Here is a 27,691-nt window from a genome sequence, read left to right as displayed (position 1 = left end):
GTCGGGCTGGGTTCAAAAATTTTTTTGGCCAGCATCATAGGCCCGGGCCCGTCTCGGCCTAAAATATGGGCCTAAAATTTTGTCTAAGCCCGACTTGAGAAAAATTTTTTAAGCTCGAGCCTGGCCCGGCCTATTTTTTTAATAAACACCAAAAATTTATTTTAAAAATAAAAAATAAAAAATATTTTAAAAATAATTTAAAATTAAAAAAATAAAATATATATTTATTATATTCGGGCCGGGCTTGGGCCAAAAAAGTGGTACTCGAGACCCGACCCGTTTTCTAAACAGGCCTCGTTCTTTTGACTAAACTCATATTTTGAGCTTATATTTTTATCCGAACCCTCTCATATTTCGAGCAGGCAGTCGTGCCGGGCAGCCTATGATCACCTTTACTTTCTTGTGTGGGGGCTAGCAAATTAAAGATCTTTTGTTGGGCTAGCAGTTTGCTTTCTCGGTAGTAATATGAAATTTTTTTAGCCTGAGCTTTCAACAATGTAATTTTTAACTCACAATCGACTAGGTTTGACTTGATTTAAAATTTTAATATAAAATTAATATTTTTTTTACTTAAAATTAATTATAAAATATTAAAATATTTATTGTTTTAATATATTTTTAAGTAACAGTTAAGTTTCTTGACATAAAAAATCATAGTTCGCTTTCGCCTTTGTATATCATTAGGTTGGTTGAAAAGTACTTTTTAATTTAAACTATTATTTTGAATAAAAAGCATAAACAATCCATTTTTTAAAATTTAATCAAAATTTTAACTCAAATAAAAAATTCAATTTAAACATATTCGTACATATGCATTCAAAATGTTTAAAATTAAATTCATTATATTAGAAGGTTATGCAAGACAAATTCAAAGTTAAAACTCAAATTCAAGTAAGCCAATAAGCAAAAATGAACAATATTCTGTGACGTGTGTCAATATTAGTCTATAATTATACCGATACAACTAAGACAAAATAGGGCCCTCCTCTATTTTGAATTGTTTCGACCTTTGGAGACCCGTATTTAGTCTCGACAACCTTTGATAACATTTTAAAATGCTTCTAAATTGTTAATAATGAACATGTTGACTAATAATAAATACGATATCTTAAATTTAAACCTAATTATTAGATCAAATGTGAGGTGTCGCATCATTTACAACAATAATTAACTCTCGAATAAAGCTTATAAAAAGAGTACAATAATAAAGCAAACACAAGCAATAATAGCAAAAGTAGCCTCAGCAAAAGCATTCCCACCCATCTCCAAAGTGCATCAGTGTCGCCTATTTTTAGGCAACATATAACAGTTTCTTTAAGTAAGATTTGGAAAGAGAAAATAAGATTTTTAATTGACAAGTTATCCACAAGAATCTCCTTTTTAATTCCAATGCCCCAACAACACGTAATTGCTTTGATTTGATGCAAGAGACGGTATAATTGTCTCTTTGGCTCTCCAATTTTATTAAAAAAAATTAATTTAGTTTTTCATTTTTTTAATCTTTAAATTTATATTTTTATTAAATAGCTTCAAAATGGAAGAAAAAAAAATTAATATTCACAAACTTTGTTAACATGATATACACATAAATTACCATGTAAAAAAATTAAAATTTTTTTTTTTCCTTCACTTTCCCCAAATTGGGATATTAAAAATAAAAGAAAACAAGAGAATTCTCAACTCCGTTTGCTTTTCCAATCCCTCACTTAATCAAAATATTTTAATCAAACAAGGGAGAGGGGAACCCTTTCTTTTGATTTACTTAGTTTTCCTTGGTTTCAAAGATATCCAAACATGTTGTTACCATTTGTGTTATTGATCATTCCATCTTAAGCTACTGAACATTACAAGTCAGAAAATTTTATGCGACCTCAATATGTCTGAATTTCTTGAACTAAAATTAGATGTATGAGAAATTTATTGTATGATAATTTTGGCATGTTAAGTATAATCATAAATCATGATGTTGCATTTTGATGGAATTTGCAAGCATGTTACATTTATATTAAAGCATCTAGTGCGCGATTGTTAGTAACTGATAGAGCTTCTTTTTGTTCTATAATATGTAACTTTGAGTCTATTTGTATATCATGTTTATTCGTGATTGTTAATTTTCGATTGAATTATATTTTGTTAGTACTTGTTAATATTCACATTTGTTTAATCAGAACACATTGTTTTGTTACATTCGGTTTTGCTTGAGGATAAGCAAAAGTGTAAGTGTGGGAGATTTGATGCACCGTGATTTGATATGCACATTTATTAGCCTTTCACACACACTTTATCACATTTTAAAACAAAATCGGATCGTTTTAGTGTCACTTTGTATTTTTAAGTGTTTAGATAGCAAAAGTGTTTTTTTGAGTCGTTTTAAGTGTTTTTCATTTATGTGGTTGCATAGGAGAAACTGGAGATCTAAAAATGCTCATTAAGGATGGAACTGTAGTTGAGGACGCGACCATGAGTTGTGGAGGTTGTGACATTGAATTCAAACGCAAAGCAGTTTGTCTCGTCATGATGTGGAACAGTATAACGTCACGACGTTGTGACCTCATGTAGCAATAAAATACATTCAAAGCGGTGATGTCGCAACGATTTTATAGCTAAATTAGATGTTGACTTGAGCATTTAGGGGCATTTAGCAGTCATTTCCATTTTTAAGCTTCTATGAATTAAAATGTTATCAGGGGAATTTCTATCTTTGGGTTATTTCCTATATAAACCAAAATTAAGTTTTATTTAGAAAAAAAAATTTAGATAGATGAGTATTTTTCCGGTAGAATAGTACGAGGACCTTGACAGATTTTCTTAGTAGATTAAGTTTTATTTTATTTTGTTTTGTTTTAATTTAGGTTTTATTTTATTTTATTTTCTTAGTAAGTTTTATAGCTTGTAAGACACGTTTAAATCACCTAACATTATAGTGGAGTTAACGTGTTAGTAATTAATTTAGGATACTTGGAGAACCTTGAAGGATACAATTAATTAGTGAAAGCGTGCGAGAACGAGTAATGATTAGAGATAATTTTTATTGGGATTTGAACATGAGTTATCTATTAATAGGGTAGGAGAGAAGATTTCTGATTCATCTTCTTTGCTAGACTTTGTTATCATCGAAGAAATTGGGAGAGTTCTTTTTTGCTAACGAAGGTATTGACAGTTAAAGCTTAGAATAGCTTCTATACTGGTTGTCTGTTGGTAAATTCTTATGCATTTTGAAAGTTCAAGTACTTAATTAAGTGAAAAAAAAAGTAGGAGCTTAATTGATTTTATTGAAAAAGTTTGAGGGCTTTTTACACCATTAAACTATAAATAAATTTTGATGGACTATCAAAGTAAAAAAAAGGAATATTGGAGGGCTCAAGAACGAAATGGAAAGGACTCATTTATTTATGGAAACGACCAAGACGAGTTGACTTGCCCTAACAAAAACCTTCACCCATTCATTTATTTAAGCAATGCTTTTACCATGCATCTTTAACAACCCTTCTCAAATTTTGATTGATACCCAAAGCCATCAACATGACCAAATTCCATTTTCTTTTCTCAGCTTTAATGTTCATTAATTATCTATTTCATGGTTAGCTACGCCATGATTGTGAGGAACCTCACACTGATCAACATGCTCTTCTTGCATTTAAGCACCAAATCATTGATTCTCACAACATCTTAGCCAACAGCTGGACCACCAATAACTCTGTCTGCAACTGGGCTGGCGTCTCTTGCGCTGCTAAGATCTTTCCAACATGGGTCTTATTGGAACCATCCCTCCGCAGTTAGGAAACCTGTCGTTCCTAGTCTCTCGTAATTTGAGTCACAACAATTTCCAAGGCCATTTTCCGTGGGAGTTGGGACGATTGAGTCATCTGAAGCTCATTGATTTAAGCTTCAATTTCTTAAATGGTAAAATTCCCTCATGGTTTGGAAGGTTGGATAAAGTTTTACACTTGAATCTTCGAAATAACAATTTGACAGGTGTAATTCCTCCATCAATAGCCAACTTGGATTTGAATTTTAATCTCATTCATGGAAACATCCCACATGAGATAAGTAAGTTTCTGAATTTGAGGATACTTCGTCTGGCTCATAACCAACTTTCTGGTTCGATTCCTGCTGTCATTTATAATATTTCCTCTTTGCTGATGATTTCTGTACCACACAACCATCTATCTGGCAGTTTACCAAAAGATATCGGAAATCTAACAGAACTCAAAAAACTGTTGTTGTATGATAATAATTAGGAAGGTAAGCTTTTCTCCTTTGATTGAAACAAAATAGAAATAACATTTTTAAGATGGAAACTAACTATCCGAATTTTAATTAGGCATTCAAACTATGATTCATGATTCTATATCAAGATTAAATCAAGTATTAACATAAATTAAAATCTAATTTGTATTTAATTATTTAAAATAAATAGTAAAATTTAATAACAAGCTTTGTAGTCTTCTTTTCCTGCTTTTCCATTTATAACTCGAATCTCTTGGTATTCCTTCCCTTATATTTTGAACATTGGAATTCCATTTCAACTTAGTATATGATACTGATTTGTTGCTTTATAAATTGCAGGTGAAATTCCACAAGATATTAGAAATCTTCAAAAGTTGGAGATATTTGATGTCAGTATGAACAATTTATCTGGTAATCTCAATACATTTTATGTTTTGTTTTATCTAAATAAGATAAAAGATTAGTCAAGGATTATAAAAATAAGTAATAGTAGTAAGGTAATTAAGAAAATTATTACCCTAATTACACTTTTTACTTTTTCTACCGCCATTTTCTGGATTTTCTTCATAATTCTGATTTCTTACTCATTTTTGCAACTACATCTTTACACAAGTGTAGGTGCCCTAGAATTCAACATGTTGGGCTCATTGGCAGATAAGCCTACATCAACTTCTGGATTGGTCTCTTTAACAGCTAATTCTTTTGTGGGTTCCATATTAACTACACCCCTTTTATGATATGAATTCGACTTTATAATTTTCATCATAAGGCCCATCCATCTCGACATCGGTGACGTAGCCGGCAAGATGTTCATTTAATCCTTCCTATCTATTTGCATTTACCACCTCGATTGAGGCATCGTCTGCTTTGGGATTCTTTGACTGTTCATTTTTTTTGTCTAATCCTTCACCATTTTTACAACCCGACCTTTTCTCCTACGTGATCATTTATTCCTGATGAACCATTATCTCCTTTGGCCTTAGGATGAGCTTGGGGTCAGAACCGATCTCGTCTTTGGATACCCTTAACTTTCTTTTGCGGAAACTCTTCTCCCCAACATCCAGCTATTGTTAAAAAGATTTACTCCAATCCTGAACCCCACAACCAAGTTTTGTTAAATTAGATTATTAATATAAATTAAAAAAGGGTTAATACACAGCTTAAACTTGACAATTGTTCTTATATTAGGACATGAACTTTGTTTTATCTAGTTAATCCTTAAACTTGACAATTATCTCTACATTGAGGCTTGAACTAGACAATTGTTTCCACATTGGGAATGAACTTTTTTTGTCCAACTTTTTTAACGAGAGATCAAGGACTAATTTGGACAAAAAAATTCCAGCTCCAATTTAAACCTGATGGGAGGCCGTTATATTTTTTCAAAGATCCAAATACAGGACACTGTCCTTGGGATCTTGATTGTTCCTGTGATGGATGCTGAAATGATTGTTTTGAAGATCTAGATGAAGAGATCCAAAAATCCCGCAGGACGAAAAATCGCAGAAAATCTACCCAGTTTGAGTTTTATGAGCGATGGATTAAAAGAGACCCAGATATAGGTCCGTTAGGAGAGGATAATGGCAAATTTGTCTATCTTGTGGACTACTCCGCAAGTAAGTCAATGCCACTACCTCCTAAAGTTCAGAACCAACCTCCTACAGATCCACCACAGCCACCCAAGAAAGACCCAAATGATCAGCAATGGCTAGCGAAACCCTTGAAGCAGCCATGCTATAAAAAGATCAACAAATGGGTTCAGAAGCACAATCAATTCCAGCAGTGTGCTCAAGAAGAGGGAGTTGTTGTTCCAGAACAAAAAATTCCAGAAGTACAAATGTACGAAACAACCTCTTCATATGAGCAAGAATTTTCGCCATTAGAGGAATTCTCAAAGAAGGTGTATCTTCATGCTCCAAAACTTTCATCAAAATTACAAGAAAATGCAGAAGGTCGACAAGTAAAAATTGTAGTAGCAGAAGCCACTTTGAATTGGAAAACAGAGAATGCACTGGCCCAAAATTCTGCATTAAAAAAGATAGACCTAAAGGTCAATGAAATTGACACAAAGGTCTCTAAGATTGAAGATAAAACCGATGAAAATTTCGAGATGATCAAAAACCTGATTAAACTTTTCAAGAAAAGGCTTAAAGAAGTTGCCACTAAGACAGTAGCACCAGGACAAGACTTTTTCTCTCACATTGCCTAGAGAGAAAAAGAGACTTAAAACCTTAAGGAGCAGATCAAAACCCTTGAGGAGGCAGGGAAGATACCATCTCCTCAACCTTTGAAGAATGGTATTGAGTTATTCCCTTCAGCAAGGCAACTAGACAAGCCAAGAACATCTAAAACATTGAAAATAGATTTTCCTCCACCAAAAGAAAAGAAAAAGCCAAGTACATATGATTTGTTTTTGTAGATCAAAGCTAAAAAGAAAGCAGAATAGAAAAAATCAACAGAAGTAAGGAGACAAAAAGAAAAAGCCCTGGGAAAAAGACTAGTTGAGAAGGAGGAAGAAGAACAAGAAAGCCCTTATTCATCTCCGCCAAGACAGGTATCAAAATCCTTAATAATACAAAAGGAGAAACAATCTTGTAATAATCCCCTAACAAGAATTTTAAGGGATTATAATCAAGAATCACTCCCAAAAATATCTGTCTTAGACAAAACTGAGGAGTCTCCCTCAGAAGACTTAGCTTCCTTAAAAACAAATCTTAATTTCAGAAAATTCAGATACATCAGCAAGTTACCCTAAGCAAGACTCAGAGGAACCAGAAATGATGGCCACAACACAACCAGGGGTTAAGATTTATGAGATGTCAGAAGAAGAAGCCACTAAAGCTAGTGAACCTTCGACCGTAAGATCTACACCCCATGCTTCAAGGGGTAAAATGGTCTTCACTTTAGATAAAATTCCAACAAATAAGTGGCTAAAAAGACTATTAGAATTCCACGTTTGGCTTGAAACCAGGAGATTGACAGAAGAAAGCCATTACAACATCCTTGTGGAATTTGTTTCTCGATTCACAGGAATGTTAAAGGACTGGTGAAATTCCATTGACCAGGCGAATCAAATGCAATTCTTAGTATTAACAGATTTATCCTAGGCGATTGGATTATCTATAATCATTTTATTGGAAATCCTGATGATTTTTTATCTCTCAAGAGAAGAGAGTTTTTCAAGAGAATATGCTGTTTTTACAAGAAAAAAGATTTGTCTAAGCATTTTTATGCTATGGCAAAACTTTTTTGTGCTCTTGGGTTGGATCCCAGTTTGAAGTAATCAGTTGTTGCATCTATTCCAGATCCACTTCAAGTAGCCATAAATCAAAACCTCTACAAGCAGAATAAAAACATTCTCAACTTGACCATGAGAGAAATCTAGCAAGAAACGTATATTGCTTTAGAAGACCTATGCAACAGAAGAAAAAGTCTTCAAAGACTATCTCTATGGTGACAGAAGGTTAGACAAAGCCTGTAATGACTCACATCTCAAAATCAAATGTGGAAAAGACAAATTATGTTATTGCCCTTCCAAGAAGAAGAAGCATTTCAGAAAAAATTAAGAGATCTTCTCAAAAGATCCCTAGGAAAAGATACAAATGGAGATATCTCAAAAAGAAAAAGAGGTTTTCTAAAGGAACAAAGTCTACTCGATGTTATATCTGCAATCAGAAGGGTCATTTTGTAAAATCATGCCCAAACAACAAGAAAAGTGTTAAGATGATCCGGCGGATACAACAAAAATCGAGAATCAAAATTGATGAAGAAGATGACATTGAATCAATATTCTCTATTGATGATGAACCCAATGATCAATCCTTATGTGCAATTTAGAGTATTGATTACAGTGACTCTGAATCTTCATCAGCTGAAATATTCATGGCACAACCTCAAATATCATTACATTCTTTGCCATCAAAGTCTAAACTTCTTTCAACCTTTCAGATTCCAGTACCACATGTTCCAGTTTCGATTTACTTGGAAAAATACAGTAAGCCAATTACTGTAATTACTTTTATTAATACTGAAGCGGCAGAAACAATCATGAATCCAGAAATTTTACCATCAGAATGGTGGGAACCTTACACCAAATATTTTCAGTCGGTAGCTAACAAAGTTTTTGCAACACACGTGAGAAGTAAGCATATCAAAATCCAGTTCTTTCTAAATTGTTCTGTTACCACTACAGTTCTGGGATCAAAACTTCCTAGAAAAGATCTCATTGTTGGCTTTGATCTTTATACCAAAGCTAAACAACTGAGAATATTTTCAGTTTAATCAGAAAGAATCCAGGAGATTGTTGAAGAATTAAAGGAGAAGTCGTGTGCAGAATCTCACTCAGAGTTCTTACAAAAATACAAAAATCCTTTATGGAAAAATTTTGAATTTTTCATTAAACTCCCTTTCAAGAAAAATAAATATATCAATCCTACGAGAGCTAGTCACATGGGTATGAACCTAGAACACCTTAAGCTAGCTGAGGAAGAATGCCAACAATTGTAAAAAGAAGGATTGATTGAAGCCTCAGATTCACAATGGGCTTGTAAGGAATTTTATGTCAACAAAAGATTAGAATAGGCCAGAGGGAAACTTAGATCGGTGATCAACTACCAGCCTCTTAATCATTTCTTACAAGATGATAAGTTTCTTTTGCCTAATAGAAACTCCATATTCTCAAGTCTTGCAAAAGGTCGAGTTTTTTCTAAGTTTGATCTGAAAGCTGGGTTTTCGCAATTGGGAATAGATCAAAAAGACAGGCCTAAGACAAGATTTTGCATCCCAAACAAACACTTTCAATGGACAGTTATGCCCTTTGGGCTTAAAACTGCCCCATCACTATTCCAGAAGCCATGATAAAGATCTTCGGGCCTATAATGGATCAAGCTCTGATCTACATAGATGACATCCTCCTATACAACCCAGATCAAGAAAGCCATGTAACTCTCATTGAAAGATTCAAGCAGATTATCCTTTAACATGAGATCATGCTTTCTGAAAGAAAGATGCAGATCAACAAGGGAGAAATAGAGTTCCTTGGTATGATCATCAAAGATGGAAAATACCAACCTCACACGAGTATTGCTGAAGAATTGAAAAAATTTCCAGCCAAAAATCTTTCAAAGAAACAAGTCCAACAATTTTTAGGAGTTGTAAACTATCTTAGAGATTTTGTCCCAAAGATCTCAAAGTTTACAAATTCCTTGAGGAAAATGTTGAAAAAGGTTCTCCTTAATGGGGAATTAAGCAGTCATTAGCAGCCCAGAGACTAAAAGAAAAATTGGCTCATCTGCCACCTTTACGAATTCCTGTAGAAGGAAGAAGGATTTTGCAGACAGACGCTGGTGACAAATATTGGGGAGCCATTTTATTTGAAGAAGAAGATGGTAAAAGACGCCTATGTGGATACAAAAGTGGAAGATTCACCTATGTTGAAATCCATTATCACTCCACTTTCAAAGAAATCCTTGTAGGAAAGAGAGGTATTTCTAACGTTCAAGCAAAAAGAAGTTCCTCATCCTCAACTGCTTCGGTGGGCTGAATGGTTTTCCAAATATTCCTTTAACATCAAACACATAAAAGGAAAAACTAATGTCTTGGCTGATATTCTCACTAGACCTATTGAAAAATTCATGATTCAACCTTCATCCTCTTCAAAAAATAAAGGGAAAAAAGAAAATTCCTCAAAATCCACCGTCACCCTTTTCTATGCCTTGCCAGCCAAATTCTCACCCTAATCATCCTTCGAAAGTTCTAAGTCTAATCTTAGAAAAAAGTTCCCACAGAGAAGCCATGAACATGATGCTATCTTACCAGTTAAGTATCTTCAGAAATTTTGAAGGATTATTTCTGAAACCATTAGGTCTTCACCCGGAGTATCCATTTATTCATCCATTAAAATTTTAGTTTAATGAATTTCCTGATAAATTAAAGTGGATACTTTGGTATTTAACTCACTTGTTCCATATTGTGATTGAATTCTTTATTGAAGATCTTCAGTACTTCCTAACCATGGTTATCCAAGGAGAAATTAATCCAGAAATGAAGAATTTGGCAACCTTTTTTAGATGGTTTTACCCACTGGAATAATGGTTTGATATGATTAGGCTTAAATGTCTCAAAAATACAAGAGCCCAATGGATTCTAATTATCTTCTACAAACCCTAGTATTTCATGCAAAATGGTCCAACAACCCAGTTGGGAGCATTTCCTAGCGTATGGATCCATAAAACTTATTTCACAGAAGTAAATTTGAGCCCATATGATTACAAAAACTTGCAGAAATACTTGTGCTAGATAAACAAAATTATTCCTGCTGAAATATGTCCCTCAGAAAAAACATTAACATCATGGAATAAAGATAATGATCCACCGACACCTTATCAAGAATAGTTAAAGTAAGCCTTGTTGGAATATCAGACAAATATACTAGATCCAAAGGAGTGGTCACAAAAGTATCCAATGTACTGCAGCCAAGCAACTCAAGACACACCAGCATGGAAAGATGTGTATGAAGACACATCAATCTGGAAAGATATCTGTGAAGTGACATCACTTGATGATTTGGAATAAAGAATTGAACAGCTGGAGCTGAAATGCTACAGAGCAAGAGAGGAAAAGAAGAGAAAAGTGGAAGAATTAAACCTCACCTCTGATGTCAGCACATATTATGATACTGACTAAAAGATGATGGGAGCTTTGTCCTGTTATGTATTATTGCTCTTTACTTTAAAGTTTGAAACGAGTTGTTGTCTTTATGTATTATTGTCCTTTGCTTTTACAAAATTTTAATGAGTTATTAGGTAAAAACAAATTTATTATTATCTGCTCATTCAAACTTCTTTCCCTATATAAGGAAGGAAAACTCTCAGTTGTAAGTAACCTAGAAGTAAGAATAAAATATTAGTGTGTTTTATAAAACCATATTTTTCTAAGCATTTCTATTCTCTTCCTATCTGGTCATGGTATATCGTTGAAAGAAAATCTCCCGTGAGTTTAGAAGTATGCTCTGTGCTTGCCATCCTGCACATCAGAAACTAAGCTTAGATCAGGGATACTAAATTTAGTTGAGTTTGAAGAAGTAGTCTAGATTAATGGTATTAACAGCTAAAATGCAGTGCCTGTTTAAGTGGCCAAGAGGAGAAGACCTTGTTTTTGGCATAGTATACCTTCTGTTATGATCTATTAATTTCAGATATCCCATCTTTAAGCTTCGCTGGTTTATTTGGCATGAGAGCCAGCACTCCAAGGTTTTCTTTTATTCAAGAAACCAGATACAGAAACAAGAGAAGTATCTTAACCATGAATCCTTCCAGAACCTCTACTGCCAAAGCACCTTTATATTTGCCTAGCTTTCCTTTGAAAACTCACTACTGCCAAAGCACCTTTATATTTGCCTAGCTTTCCTTTGAAAACTCACTCTGCCAGAAAAATTTCTTCTTTATATGAAGTCGAGTACTTTATTGAAAAAGAAAAAGTCTAAGCTACGGACTTACCCCTTGTAAATCGTTACTCTACTTACTAAAAGCCTACTTTCTCTCCCATTAAGAGTATAAAATTCCTTATTACTACTAGTAGAAAAAATGTCCGTGAATATGTACAGTCTTCCAAGTTTGATAAACATCTTATCTATAGAGGACAAGAGGAACAGTTTGTTACTCTTGAAATCCCTTCGAATTTTCTGCAGGAATGGAGTCAGCATGGATATTCTCATATCCATTTTGGAGCGGTCAGACTAGCTTTAAACTGTCATAGAACTTCTGGGAAACCAGTTGTCTCCAGAATTACTTTTCTTAACTTCAGGTATAAACGCTACCAAGATGCCTGCATCGGTACAGTTGAAGCTATGTTGTGCTCAGGAATGGCCATGGTGACCTTGTTTCCAAATTTTACTATGTCCTTGCAAGACCTAAGCCTGATGGACGCTTTAAAAGTCCAAATCCTGATTATTGGGGCTGAGATGGTCAAATCAGTAGTAACAGTGACTCTACACTATCAAATAGTATATAGAGCCCAAGACCACGCGTTTAAGCTATCAAATCAAGGATCTGAAGATTCTCTTCTCATTTCAGTCAACACAAAAGAAGAGTTGCACTGTGTCTATGTTCCAAAACAAATACCCAAGCAAGAGCTACTAAAGCATTTGCCAAAAAAATGGGTGACCAATTATGAGCAAATCCACCAATATGATCAACCGATCCATTCCACGAAGAGTCGGATTATCACAGGGCCGATGGTACTAATGAAATCAAGTTTGATCACAGTCACTTCAAGCAACTCCCCACTCCGCCAATTTTTTCCACACAAATGATGTTACAGCCAGATGACCCAGGTCTAGGTCCAACCGTTATATTTTTTCAAAGATCCAAATACAGGACACTATCATTGGGACCTTGATTGTTCTTGTGATGGATGCCGAAATGATTGTTTTGAAGATCTAGATGAAGAGATCCAAAAATCCCGCAGGCTGAAAAATCTCAGAAAATCTACCCAGTCTAAGTTTTATAAGGGATGGATTAAATGAGACCTAGATATAGGTCCGTTAGGAGAGGATAATGGCAAATTTGTCTATCTTGTGGAGTACTCCGCAAGTAAGTCAAAGCCACAACCTCCTAAATTTTAGAACCAACCTTCTACAGATCCACCACAGCCATCCAAGAAAGACCCAAATGATCTACAATGGCTAGTGAAACCCTTGAAGCAGCCGTGCTATAAAAAGATTAGCAAATGGGTTCAGAAGCATAATCAATTCCAGCAGTGTGCTCAAGAAGAGAGAGTTGTTGTTCCAGAACAAAAAATTTCAGAAGTACAAATGTACGAAACAACCTCTTCATATGAGCAAGAATTTTCGCCATTAGAGGAATTCTCAAAGGAGTATCTTCAGGCTCCAAAAATTTCATCAAAATTACAAGCAGATGCAGAAGGTTGGCAGGTGAAAATTGTAGCAGCAGAAGCCACTTTAAATTGGCAAACAGAGAATGCATTAGCCCAAAATTATGCATTGAAAAAGATAGACCTAAATGTCAATGAAATTGACACAAAGGTCTCTAAGATTGAAGATAAAACCGATGAAAATTTTGAGATGATCAAAAGCCTGATTAAACTTTTCAAGAAAAGGCTTAAAGAAGTTGCCACTGAGATAGTAGCACCAGGATAAGACTTTTTCTCTCACATTGCCTAGAGAGAAGAAGAGATTCAAAACCTTAAGGAGCAGATCAAAACCCTTGAGGAGGCAGGGAGGATACTATCTCCTCAACCTTTGAAGAATGGTATTAAGTTATTCCCTTCAGTAAGGCAGCTAGACAAGCTAAGAACATCTGGAACATTGAAAATAGATTTTCCCTCGCCAGAAGAAAAGAAAAGAAAAAGCAGCAGAAGTAAGGAGACAAAAAGAAAAAGCCTTGGGAAAAAGACCAGTTGAGAAGGAGGAAGAAGAACAAGAAAGCTCTTATTCATCTCCGCCAAGATAGGTATCAAAATCCTTAATGATACAAAAGGAGAAACAATGTTGTAATAATCCCCTAACAAGAATTTTAAGGGATTATAATCATGAATCTCTCCCAAAAATATTTGTCTTAAACAAGACTGATGAGTCTCCCTTAGAAGACTTAGCTTCCTTAAAAACAGTCTCAGTCTCAAAAGATTAAGAGACATCAGCAAGTTACTCTAAGCCAGACTCAGAGGAACCAAAAGTGATGGCTACAACACGACCAGAGGTTAAGATTGATGAGATGTTAGAAGAAGAAGCCACTGAAGCTGGTGAACCTTCGATGTGTTGTGTTGTGTTGTGCCTATCCCTTCTAGTTCCTCTGAGTCTAGCTTAGAGTAACTTGCTGATGTCTCTGAATCTTCTAAGACTGAGACTGTTTTTAAGGAAGTGAGTCTTCTGAGGGAGACTCCTCAGTCTTGTCCAAGATAAATATTCTTGGGAGTGATTATTGGCTATAGTCCCTTAAAAATCTTGTTAGGAGATTATTACAAGATTGTTTCTCCTTTTGTATCATTAAGTATTTTGATACCTGTCTTGGCGGAGATGAATAAAGACTTTCTTGTTCTTCTTTTTCCTTCTCAACTGGTCTTTTTCCCAAGGCTTTTTCTTTTTGTCTCCTTACTTCTGCTGCTTTCTTCTTTTTTGCTTTCTTTTCAGCTTTGATCTGTAAAAAAAATCATATGTACTTGGCTTTTTCTTTTCTTCTGGCGGGGGAAAATCTATTTTCAATGTTCCAGATGTTCTTGGCTTGTCTAGTTGCCTTACTGAAGGGATTAACTCAATACCATTCTTCAAAGGTTGAGGAGATGGTATCCTCCATGTCTCCTCAAGGGTTTTGATCTGCTCCTTAAGGTTTTGAATCTCTTTTTCTCTCTGGGCAATGTGAGAGAAAAAGTCTTGTCCTGGTGCTGCTGTCTTAGTGGCAACTTCTTTAAGCCTTTTCTTGAAAAGTTTAATCAGGTTTTTAATCATCTCAAAATTTTTATCGGTTTTATCTTCAATCTTAGAGACCTTTGTGTCAATTTCATTGACCTTTAGGTCTATCTTTTTCAATGTAGAATTTTGGGCCAGTGCATTCTCTGTTTGTCAATTCAAAGTGGCTTTTACTGCTGCAATTTTTACTTGCTAGCCTTCTGCATCTGCTTGTTATTTTGATTGAATTTTTGGAGCATGAAGATACTCTTTCTTTGAGAATTCCTCTAATGGCAAAAATTCTTGCTCATATGAAGAGGTTGTTTTGTACATTTTTACTTCTGGAATTTTTCGTTTTGGAACAACAACTCTCTCTTCTTGAGCACACTACTGGAACTGATTGTGCTTCTGAACCCATTTGTTGATCTTTTTATAGCACGGCTGCTTCAAGGGTTTCGCTAGCCATTGCTGATCATTTGGGTCTTTCTTGGGTGGCGGTGGTGGATCTGTAGGAGGTTGGTTTTGAACTTTAGGAGGTTGTGGCTTTGACTTACTTGCGGAGTAATCCATAAGATAGATAAATTTGCCATTATCCTCTTCTAACGGACCTATATCTGGGTCATCTTTAATCTATTGCTCATAAAACTCAGACTGGGTAGATTTTCTGTAATTTTCTGGGTTGTGAGATTTCAGATCTCTTCATCTAGATCTTCAAAACAACTATTTTGGGAACAATCAAGATCCTAAGGACAGTGTCCTGTATTTGGATCTTTGAAAAAATATAACGGCTCCCATCAGGTTTAAAACTCTGTATGAGGGGCGCTTCTGGGTCTGAACCTGGGTCATCTGGCTATAATGGCTGTAACATCATTTGTGTAGAAAAAATTGATGGAGTGGGGAGTTACTTTATGTAACTGTGATCAAACTTGATTTCACTATTACCATTGGCCATAGTGATAATCTGACTCTTCGTGGAACGAATCGGCTGATCATATTGGTGGATTTGCTCATAATTGGTCACCCATTTTTCTGGCAAAAGCTTTAGTAGCTCCCGCTTGGGTATTTGTTTTGGAACATGGACACAGTGCGGCTCTTCTCTTGTGTTGACTGAAATAAGAAGAGAACCTTTAGATCCCTGATTTGATAGCTTAAACGCGTGGTCTTGGACTCTATATGCTATTTGATAGTGTAGAGTCGCTGTTATTGCTGATTCAACCATCTCAGCCCTAATAATCTGGATTTAGACTTTTAAAGCGTCTATCAGGTTTGGGTCTTATAGGGACATAGTAAAATTTAGGAACAAGGTCACCATGGCCATTCCTAAGCACAACGTAGCTTCAACTGTATCGATACAGGCATCTTGGTAGCGTTTATACCTAGAGTCGAGAAGAGCAATTCTGGAGACGGCTGGTTTCCCAGAAGTTCCATGTTAGTTTAAAGCTAGTCTGACTGCTCTAAAATGGATATGAGAATATCCATGCTGGCTCCATTCCTGCGGAAAATTCGAAGGGATTTCAAGAGTAACAAACTGTTCCTCTTGTCATCCACAGATAAGATGTTTATCAAACTTGGAAGACTGTACATATTCACGAACATTTTTTCTACTAGTAGTAATAAGGGATTTTATACTCTTAATAGGAGAGAAAGTAGGCTTTTGGTAAGTAGAGTAAGGATTTACAAAGGGTAAGTCCATAGCTTAGACTTTTTCTTCTTCGGTAAAGTACTGGACTTCATATAAAAAAAATTTTTCTGGCAGAATGAGTTTTCAAAGGAAAGCTAGGCAAAGATAAATGTGCTTTGGAAGTAGAGGTTTTGGAAGTATTCATAGTTAAGATACTTCTCTTTCTTTTGTATCTGGTTTCTCGAATAAAAGAAAACCTTATAGTGCTGGCTCTGATACCAAATAAACCAGCAGAGCTTGAAGACAAGATATCTAAAATTAATAGATCATAACAGAAGGTATGCTATGCCAAAAACAATGCCTTCTCTTCTTGGCCACTTAAACAGCACTGCCTTTTAGCTATTAATACCATTAATCCAGACTACTTCTTCAAACTCAATTGAAATTAGTATCCCTGATCTAAGCTTAGTTTTTGATGTGCAGGATCCATTATATGACAAGCACAGAGCATACTTCTAAACTCACGGGAGATTTTCTTTCAATGATATACTATGATTAGATAGGAAGAGAGTAGAGAAGTTTAGAAAGACATGGTTTTATAAAACACACTGATATTTTATTTCTTACTTCTAGGTTACTTACAACTTAGAGTTTTCCTTCCTTATATAGGGAAAGAAGTCTGAATGAGCAGATAAGAAGGAATCTGTTTTTTTCTTAATGACTCATCAGACTTTTGTAAAAGAAAAAGACAATAATACATAAAGACGACAATTCGTTTCAAATTTTAAAGTAAAGAGCAATAATACATAATAGGACAAAGCTCCCGTCATCTTTTAGTCAGTATCATAATCTGTGCTGACATTAGAGGTGAGGTTTAATTCTTCCACTTTTCTCTTCTTTTCCTCTCCTACTCTGTAGCATTTCAGCTCCAGCTGTTCAATTCTTTGTTCCAAATCATCAGGTGGTGTCGCTTCACAGATATCTTTCCAGATTGATGTGTCTTCATACACATGTTTCCATGCTGGTGTGTCTTGAGTTGCTTGGCTGTAGTACATTAGATACTCTTGTGACCACTCTTTTGGATCTGGTATATTTGTCTGATATTCCAACAAGGCTTGCTTTAACTGTTCTTAATAAGGTGTCGGTGGATCATTATCTTTATTTCATGGTGTTAATGTTTTTTTTAGGGACATATTTCAGCAGGAATAATTTTGTTTATCTAGCACAAGTATTTTTGCAAGTTTTTGTAATCATATGGGCTCAAAATTACTTCTGTGAAATAATTTTTATAGATCCATACGCTAGGAAATGCTCCCAACTGGGTTGTTGGACCATTTTGCATGAAATACTGGGGTTTGTAGAAGATAATTAGAATCCATTGGGCTCTTGTATTTTTGAGGCATTCAAGCCTAATCATATCAAACCATTGTTCCAGTGGGTAAAACCATCCAAAAAAAGTTGCCAAGTTCTTCATTTCTGGATTAATTTCTCCTTGCATTGCCATGTTCAGGAAGTACTGGAGATCTTCAATAAAGAATTCAATCCCGATGTGGAACAAATGAGTTAAATACCAAAGCATCCACTTTAATTCATTAGGAAATTCAGTAAACTAAAATTTAATGGATGAATAAATGGATACTCCGGATGAAGACCTAATGGTTTCAGAAATAATCCTCCAAAATTTCTGAAGATACTTAACTAGTCGGATAGCATCATGTTCATGGATTCTCTATAGAATCTTTTTTCTAATATCAGACTTAGGACTTTTGGAGGATGATCAGGGTGAGAATTGTGCTGGCAAGGCATAGAAAAGAGTGAATGTGGATTTTGAGGAATTTTCTTTTTTCCTTTATTTTTTGAAGAGGATGAAGGTTGAATCATGAAATTTTCAATAGGTCTAGTGAGAATATCAGCCAAGACATTAGTTTTTCCTTTTATGTGTTTGACGTTAAAGGAATATTTGGAAAACCATTCAGCCCACCGAAGGAGTTGGGGATGATGAACTTCTTTTTGTTTGAACTTTAGCATTTTGGGGAAGGAAGATATGTCCATATCAACAAGGAAATGATATCCTACTAGATGGAATTCAAATTTAGAAATACCTCTCTTTACTACAATGATTTCTTTGAAAGTTGAGTGATAATGGATTTCAGCATTGGTGAATCTTCCACTTTTGTATCCACATAAGCATCTTTTACTATCTTCTTCTTCAAATAAGATGGCTCCCCAATATTTGTCACTGGTGTCTGTCTGTAAAATCTTTCTTCCTTTTGCAGGAATTTGTAAAGGTGGCAGATGAGCCAATTTGTCTTTTAGTCTCTAGACTGCTAAAGACTGCTTAATTCCCCATAGAGGAGAATCTTTTTTCAGCATTTCCTCAAAGAATTTGTAAACTTTGAGATCTTTGGGACAAAATCTCTAAGATAGTTCACAATTCCTAAAAATTGTTAGACTTGTTTCTTTGAAAGATTTTTGGCTGGAAATTATTTCAATTCTTCAGCAATACTCGGGTGAGGTTGGTACCTTCCATCTTTGATGATCATACCAAGGAACTCTATTTCTCCCTTGTTGATCTGCATCTTTCTTTCAAAAAGCATGATCCCATGTTGAAGGATAATCTGCTTGAATCTTTCAATGAGAGTTGCATGGATTTCTTGATCTGGGCTGTATAGGAGGATGCCATCTATGTAGATCAGAGCTTGATCCATTATAGGCTGGAAGATCTTTATCATGGCCTTTTGGAATAGTGACAGGGCAGTTTTAAGCTCAAAGGGCATAACTGTCCATTGAAAGTGTTTGTTTGGGGATGTAAAATCCTATCTTAGGCCTGTCTTCTTGATCTATTTCCAATTGCCAAAACCCAGCTTTCAGATCAAACATAGAAAAAACTCGGGCTTTTGCAAGACTTGAGAATATGAAGTTTCTATTAGGCAAAGAAAACTTATCATCTTGTAAGAAATGATTAAGAGGCTGGTAGTTGATCACCAATCTGAGTTTCCCTCTGGCCTGTTCTAATCTTTTGTTGAGATAAAATGCCTCACAAGCCCATTGTAAATCTGAGGCTTCAATCAATCTTTCTTTTTGCAACTGTTGGCATTTTTCCTCAGCTAGCTTAATGTGTTCTGGGTTCATACCCATGTGACTAGCTCTCGTAGGATTGATATCTTCATTTTTCTTGAAAGGGAGTTTAATAAAAAATTTAGAATTTTTCCACAAAGGATTTCTGCATTTTTGTAAGAACACTGAGTGAGATTCTGCACACGACTTCTCCCTTAATTCTTCAACAATCTCCTGGATTCTTTCTAAATAAACTGAAAATAGTTAGGGGATCTGAACAAAAGGTCTAAACATTTGTTTATAATTTAGTCCTTCTGGAAAAATTATTAGTTGTTTAGCTTTGGTATAAAGATCAAAGCCAACAATGAGATCTTTTCCAGGAAGTTTTAATCCCAGAACTGCAGTGGTAACAGAACAATTTGGAAAGAACTGGATTTGATAGGCTTACTTCTAAGGTGTGTTGCAAAATCTTTGTTAGCTGCCGACTAGAAATATTTAGTGTAAGGTTCCCACCATTCTAATGGTACAATTTCTGGATTCATGATTGTTTCTACCACTTTAGTATAAATAAAAGCAATTACAGTAATTGGCTTACTGTATTTTTCCAAGTAGATCGAAATTGGAACATATGGTACTGGAATCTGAAAGGTTGAAAGAAGTTCAGACTTTGATGGCAGAGAATGTAATGACATTTGAGGTTGTGCCATGAATATTTCAGCTAATGAAGATTCAGAGTCACTGTAATCAATACTCTGAATTGCACATAAAGATTGATCATTGGGTTCATCATCAATAGAGAATATTAATTCAATGTCATCTTCTTTATCAATTTTGATCCTCGATTTTTACTGTATCTGCCGGATTATCTTAACGCCTTTCTTGGTTTTTGGGCATGATTTTGCAAAATGACCCTTCTGATTGCAGATGTAACATCGGATGGACTTTGTTCCTTTAGAAAACCTCTTCTTCTTTTTAAGATATCTCCATTTGTATCTTTTCTTGGGGATCTTTGGAGAAAATCTCTTAATTTTTTTGAAATGCTTCTTCTTCTTGGAAGGGCAATAACATGACTTGTCTTTTCCACATTTGATTTTGAGATGTGAGTCATTACAGGCTTTGTCTAGCCTTCTGTCACCATGGAGATAGTCTTTGAAGACGTTTCTTGTGTTGCACAGATATTCTAAAGCAATATATGTTTCTTGCTGGATTTCTCCCATGGTTAAGTTGAGAATGTTTTTATTCTGCCTATAGAGGTTTTGATTTATGGCTACTTGAAGTGGATTTGAAATGGATGCAACAAGTGCTTGCTTCAAACTGGGATCCAACCCAAGAGCACAAAGAAGTTTTGTCATAGCATAAAAATGCTTAGACAAATCCTTTTTCTTGTAAGAACATCATATTCTCTTGAAAAACTCTCTTCTCTTGAGAATTAACAGATCACCGGGATTTCCAATAAAATGATTATGGATAATCCAAATCGCTTGGGATTAATCTGTTAATACTAAGAATTGTATTTGATTCGCCTGGTCAATGGAATTCCACAGTCCTTTAACATTCCTGTGAATCGAAAAACAAATTCCACAATGTAAATTTAATTGATTTAAAATGGGGTAAATAATAAAATAGATTAAAATATTAGCTACTAAATAAGTGTTTCTATTTATTTTTCAGAAAAAAATAATTTAAGTATTTCTATTTTCTATTTTACTAAACATATTTTTAATTAAAAATTATAATTTTAATTTGCGTACGCTCTAATTCAAGTACTTGTTTAATATGCCAAATTTAATAAATTAAATAAAAAGTTTAAAATGAAAAAAATATTTTGTTTATTTAAAACAAATAAATTGTTATTTTTGGTTCCATTTACTTAAATATGTACGTCATCACCTTCTTAATCTCGGGGGACCTCACTTTTGCAGGTCAAATTCCATTAAGAATAGATGAATGCATGAATCTTCAAATGTTATACTTAGACGCCAGTAGATTCAATGGCAGCATTCCGAGGAGTATTGGAAATCTATCCAAACTCACTCATCTATCTTTGGGAGAGAATCATTTGAAAAGTAAGACTTTTGCTTTCATTCAAATAAAATTTGTGTTAAGATAAAAAACTAACAATTGAGATGGCAGTAACCTGACCAGATCAACCCTATTTTCAATGCAATTTTGTAGCTTTATAATACTACAGGTGAAATACAATGGGAAATTGGAAATCTTCAGAGTTTGGAATCTCTACCCTACTTGTTGGCTCAATCCCGGCTTCCATCTTTAACATTTCTTCTTTGAAATTTATTTGGCTCCAAAAGAACAGTTTATCTGGTAATGTTGAAACAAATATTTCATTATTTTCATGTTTCGAGTTTATTTTCTTAATTTCTAAAAAAAAAAATACTTCTGTTAACTATTATAAAATTAATTAATAATAATGAAAAATTTTATTTTAAATATAGTCGGCGCTTTCTACAACAGTTACCCAGTATAATAGTTTCTTATATCAGTCAAGTTTTTAAAAGAACAAACTTTTTATGTTTTATTTTAATCTTCCATAATAGCTTTTCACTTATAGCAACAAATTCTATAGTTATGAAGCATTTATTATTATTATTAAATTAGTTCTTTATAACAAAACATGGTCTAAATTTTTAAATAAAATTATAGTTATTTTATATAAACAAGTCTATTAATTATCATTTATTAATGAAAATTACCTTAATTAAAATATTATTTCAATAAAATAATTAAATTTCAAGTGAAGCAATCTATTAATCATATTTTGTCAAATGAAAATAATCTTCGATGAGTGAAATTAAATATACCAATTCAAGAAACTATTAATTTCCCTGATTAAATATTCTACTATGAATTTGGAAGAGTAAAAACTTATATTGATTACTTGAATTTAGTAACTCGTTATAAATTAATTAATTTAATTTGATAATTCATATTGATTAATTGAACTTGTTAGATTTATGAATTTTACAGTTAATCACATGCAAAAATGTAAAATAGAAGATGCATAAAAACAATAATACATGCATCTAATATACATCTTTTAATTTTGTTGATTTCATTCCCACTTTCTTTCTTTCTTTTAGTTTTTAGCATAATTCCCATTTTCTTTATTTGATCTTTTTTTGTAAACTTACAACAATTTTCTATTTACAACAACATGTTGTTATAGGTATATAGCAACTACTTTTCTATATCAGACAATATCTAAAAAAAAAAATGAAGCTATTATAGAAAGGGATAAACTACAAAAATAGTCACTTTTGTTTGCCTTAGATTACATTTTAGTACTTATGTTTGAAATGTTACATTTTAGTCACTTACGTTATCGTTTTGTTACGAAGTGGTCACTCTTCCATTAAACTCCATTACCTCCCTAATGACAATCCTACGTTATAGTCCAAATAGGTTTTAAATGCCAACTTGGATGTCCAACTAGGACGAGAATAGATTTTTAATTAAATAAATTTAATTAATTGAAAATTTTAAATTAATTACACCTTGAACTGGAGAAGAAAAATCGTTCATCTCCTTTTTCTTTTAGTTTTATTTTCCATTTTGATTGAAAAATTATTCTTATCCCAGTTGGACATCCAAGTTGGCATTTAAAAACCATTTGGGTTGCCATGTAGGATTGCCGTTAGGGAAGTAACGTAGCTTAATGGCAGAGTGACTATTTCGTAACAAAAATATAACGTAAGTAACTAAAACGTAACATTTCAAACATAAGTGACTAAAATATTATCTGAGGCAAACAAAAGCGACTATTTTTATAGTTTACCTTATGGAAAGAGTTGATTATACCTGCATACAATCTTAAATGCAAAACTTTTTTTACTTTTCAATTTTCTTGTAAATCCATTTTTTTTGCAAACAATGACCTTTCATATAAACTTTATTGTATTTTTCATCTCAATTTTGACATATAGTTTTCTCTTTTTATCTGATTTTAATGTATTCATTCACCTCAAATAAAGGACAGGCTTTATCTCTTTTTTTTTTCACCTTAGTTCTAAAAATGACATGTCAACCTAGATTTATCATATATTTTTTTCTCAAATAATGACATATTTCTCTCCTTTTAAAAAAATATTTTTATATTTTTATATTTTATTTTATCACATAAACATGAAGTCTTTTAATCATTATAAATATGAAACAAATAAAAAAAAGATTTGAAGTTGTTTTAGATTTATTATGGCTAAAGAAAAGCTTTATGCTTCTCCTTACCCATATTGGTATATGTAAGTAATACATTCACTTCAACTTGCAACATAACATCATGTTAGCACCACAAAGAATCTCAACTATTTTATTTCTTATATTGAAATATTATAATTTGTTTCTTTTTAGGTAAATTACCATGCATGAGTGCTCTTTCAAATCTTGAGGGGCTTCACCTATGGGACAATAATCTTAGCGGAAGTAGTCCGGATTCTATCTCAAATGCTTCTAAGCTCAGACAATTAGAATTGGCACAAAACTTTTTCTCTGGCCTTATTCCAAATGCACTTGGCAATTTGAAATCCCTTGAGAGATTGAGTCTTTGGTCGAATTACGTGACCACCAAAACTTCAATTCTTGTGTCGAGCATTTTCAATTCCTTGGCAAATTGCAGATGCCTGAGAGTTTTACTACCACGTTCAACCCATTAAACTGCCTTCTTCCAACTTCACTCTCAAACCTCTCCAAATCACTTCAAGTATTTGATGTCAGCACTAGCAAAATTAGAGGGAGCATTCGCATTGAAATTGGTAGTCTAAATAATGTTATAGCTTTGGACTTTTATGGCAATGAGTTGAGTGGATCTATTCCAAGAAAAATAAGAAGGTTAAAAAATATCCAATATGTGGATTTTGGTGGAAATAAGCTCCAAGGCCCCATTCCACATGAACTTTGCGGCCTAAAGAGATTGTAATAGGCCCAATTTGCCCGGCCCGTTAGTAAAATAAACCAAATGAAAAACCAAAAAAAAAGAGAATAATACAGTCCAAAATCAACCCAATACAGTGGCCCAAGTGCTTAAATGCTAACCCACTAAGGCCCATTAAAATTTAAACCTAATTTGCCTAGACCCTAGCCCAATCACGAAGAGGCCCAACGCAAAATCAGCAGCAGGGAACCCTAGAAGATTCATGCGCCGCAGCCAAGCCTTCCGCGCGTGACCAGCCTCCGTACACTCCGAACCTTTGCCCTCGTGCGCGCCTCCGTACGTGCCACGTCCACCCTCCGTACGTTGTACCTGCAAGAAGGACAAACGAGCGCAACAAAGCAAAAAAGGCAAAGAAAAAAGCAGAAATTGATAGAAAATAAAGAAAGAGAGAAAAAGAAAAGGAAGCGAGATGTTTTTGTTGTAATTTTTGTATTTCATTTTCGGCTATATAAAGCTAGTTTTCGGTATTTGTAAAGGGGACAAAAAACGCAAAAAAAATGCATACACAGATTGAATACAAAAAAAAAAACAAATATTCGGAGAAATCGAAAGGTGAATAGTTTTCTTCCTTCCTTTTCTGTTCTTCACTCTTTTGATCCTTATTCGCTACAATAATAGGAGATTAGAAAACAAAGAGCGTACTTGAGGGGTCGATCTTTTGCTCCCTCTATCGCAATCGGAGGCGGGCGAGGAATCGGGGTCTCCAAACGGGGTTGGCTGAGTGGCGCACAGAGGGAGGTCTGCTTAGGGTTTGTAGATCTGTCAAAATGGCTTAGTGCCTTGTTTTTTTTTAATTTTATGCATATTGTAAAACGACATCGTTTGAAGTTGTTCCAATGGCTCCAAAACGGTGCCGTATTGAGCCATACCCGATGATCCGACCCAAACGTGGCTAGATCCGTGCGTTTTGGCGGGGGAGGGATATTTGCGCAAATGGTCCTCCTGCTTCTATAGCGTATTCAGATCAATCCTTTTATTTCTTTTAAGTTTAACCAGTCATTTTATTTTTGCTACATTTTAGTCCATATCACAGTGCTGCGTTTTGGGAGGATGGGGAATATTTCCCAACTAGTCCCTCATGTTATTCGCGCGCTTCATTTTGCCCCTAAACTTTGTTTTATTTTCGTTTTTTCTTTATGACTTTGTTTTAAATTCAATTTAAACCCTATTTATCCAATCGAATTGTTTAGGCTTTATTTATTAATTTATTTAGTTATTTGTTATCCTATAATTTTTATAGAATTCATAATATTAAATACTATTTTTCATATATTTTTTATATTATTTAGTTTAGACCATTTATTTTATGTGTTTATTTTGACTAATTTTATTCAAAATTTCCCGTATGTATATATATATGTATATTATGTTAAATCTGTATATGATTGTTTTAACTTGCTTTATAGATTATTATTTTAAGTTTTTTTATATATCATTTTATTTTAAGTTATTCTACATGTTACTTGTTTTAAAATTAATCTATACTATTTACTATTGTAATCATTATTATTGGATTGTATTTCTATTTTCCTATTTATGTATACATTACTTTATTATTTACTATTATCTTTAAATTAGTTTTATTATACATATATGTATGTACGTAATGTATATATTATTTGATTTTAAACTTTATGATATATATAGATGCTTTACTTATTTTTAGCATCCACATATATTTAGTTTATTTCACTTTTTGCATATTAGTATATATTATTACTTACATGAAGTTTTTCACTCCCTACATATTATTTATTTTAAATTATTTTATGTACATTATTTTATGTATTATTTATTTATTCAATACTATCATTTTATGTAGTATTTGTTTTTAACCTTATATTTAATTTATTTCAAATTTTCATACCTACATAATTTATTTTAAATATATTTTAATATTTAATTTCCCTTTCTTTATCTTATTCCTCAAAACTTGTCGCATATTTTTGTATTAATTTGGAGCTTCATTTAAGATTAGTTTAGTTCATTAGCTTTGGAATATTAAAGTTATTATTTGAATGTGATGTGAGATAATAGCTCTTACGTGAATTGTATTGTCTGCTCGTATCTATCGCTTCTTTATCGATCCTTCGCGTACATTTTAATTTACGGATCACCATTCCACGTTGTGCGTTATTATTTCATTGTTTTTTAAGACCACGTTTATCATTATTTAAATATCAAAATCATTTTATATAAGAGTCTTTCAAGACAACGCGACACTCGGAATTTGGGATCCTCGAGAAGATTGTGTCCTAACTTACTGGATTCCAATCTTCCTCGAGATCTAGGGAACCGAATATCTTCTTTAATTAAAACATAAATAAAAAAGCTCATTCTCGGGAATTTGATACGTTGTGCCCTAACGCATTGGGTATGGCATGTTATTTTCTTGAGACGAGGATTCTTCTAAAAAAAATAAAGGCAATATTCTGTATTTGGTTTTAAGAAATTGAACCCTAACTTACTGGATTTTGATCTATTCATTTGACCCAAATAATCAGATATCCTTCTCAAAATGCATAGGTTTTAAAAGTCAAGAGATAAACTTAATTTCGCGGATTTAAAATGTTACACTCTAACTTACTGAGTGTGATAATCTATTTCCTTGAAATAAATGAGTTTCATCCTCCGATTCGTTTCATTCAAATTTCCATTTAAAAGGATTGTATTTTTAAAATCTTTTCAAATTTTCCACTCTAAGACATTAAACAATCAAATTGGTACCAATTTTGGGCGTCACGAGGGTGCTAACCCTTCCTCGTGCGTAACCGACTCCCGAACTTGTTTTCTCAAAATTCCCAGACCTAAAATTATTTTCAAGGTGATCCGATCGCACCTCAATAAAAGATCGGTGACGACTCCCATTTTCCCACTTTTCATTTTTAATAAGTCGATAACTAAATTTTTGTTTTTTTAAAAAATGGTTTCGACAGAGATTATACGGGTTATCATTAGCTGCTAATGAGCTGATGGACATTTGCCCGCAGGTTTGGGTGATTTGATTTTTCTGAGAATGGTAGATCTATCCTCCAACAAATTCCATTCATCAATACCTTTGAGCTTTTGGAGCTTAAAAGATATCTTAGAAGTAAACTTGTCATCAAACCATTTTAATGGTTCACTTCCGTTTGAAATCAAAAAATTGAAGGTAATTACAAATTTGGATTTGTCAAGAAATTTTTTCTCAAGTGATATCCCTCCCACTTTTGAAAGTCTCCAAGATTTACAAGTTTTACTTCTTTCTCACAATAGATTGTGTTAGAATTAAGTAACCCGAATATTTTTTTAAATCAAATACAATGGTAAAATAAAATAAAAGTAAAATCCCTATAGAATTATACTTCTTTTATTTTATTTTTAGAATAAGGTTTTTTAAACCTTATTAAACTCCATCTATTTGATATTGATTAGAATAAGGTGTTTCAATCTTACT

At 33.6% G+C, this 27,691-nt stretch overlaps 1 protein-coding gene across 5 annotated transcripts; it reads left to right on the top strand.

Annotated features, from left to right (window-relative positions):
• The first annotated feature begins 3,477 nt into the window (after window positions 1-3,477).
• Window positions 3,478-21,687, top strand: LOC121217945 (LRR receptor-like serine/threonine-protein kinase ERL2). Of its 5 annotated transcripts, XM_041094676.1 has the most exons (5): window positions 3,478-3,903; window positions 3,976-4,050; window positions 4,570-4,641; window positions 21,233-21,376; window positions 21,486-21,687. In XM_041094676.1, the coding sequence occupies exons 1-5, from the start codon at window positions 3,747-3,749 to the stop codon at window positions 21,491-21,493; spliced, it is 456 nt and encodes a 151-aa protein (XP_040950610.1). In that variant the 5' UTR covers window positions 3,478-3,746; the 3' UTR covers window positions 21,494-21,687. The 5 variants fall into 5 exon arrangements, 3 of the variants coding, with proteins under 3 accessions (XP_040950610.1, XP_040950608.1, XP_040950609.1); XR_005914213.1 differs by having other exon boundaries at window positions 3,478-4,245; XM_041094674.1 differs by having other exon boundaries at window positions 3,478-4,050.
• The last annotated feature ends 6,004 nt before the right edge of the window (window positions 21,688-27,691 follow it).

The sequence above is a fragment of the Gossypium hirsutum genome, chromosome D05 (genome assembly GCF_007990345.1).
Source record: "Gossypium hirsutum isolate 1008001.06 chromosome D05, Gossypium_hirsutum_v2.1, whole genome shotgun sequence".
NCBI lineage: Eukaryota > Viridiplantae > Streptophyta > Magnoliopsida > Malvales > Malvaceae > Gossypium > Gossypium hirsutum.
This window is presented reverse-complemented; position numbering and strand designations above follow the sequence as displayed.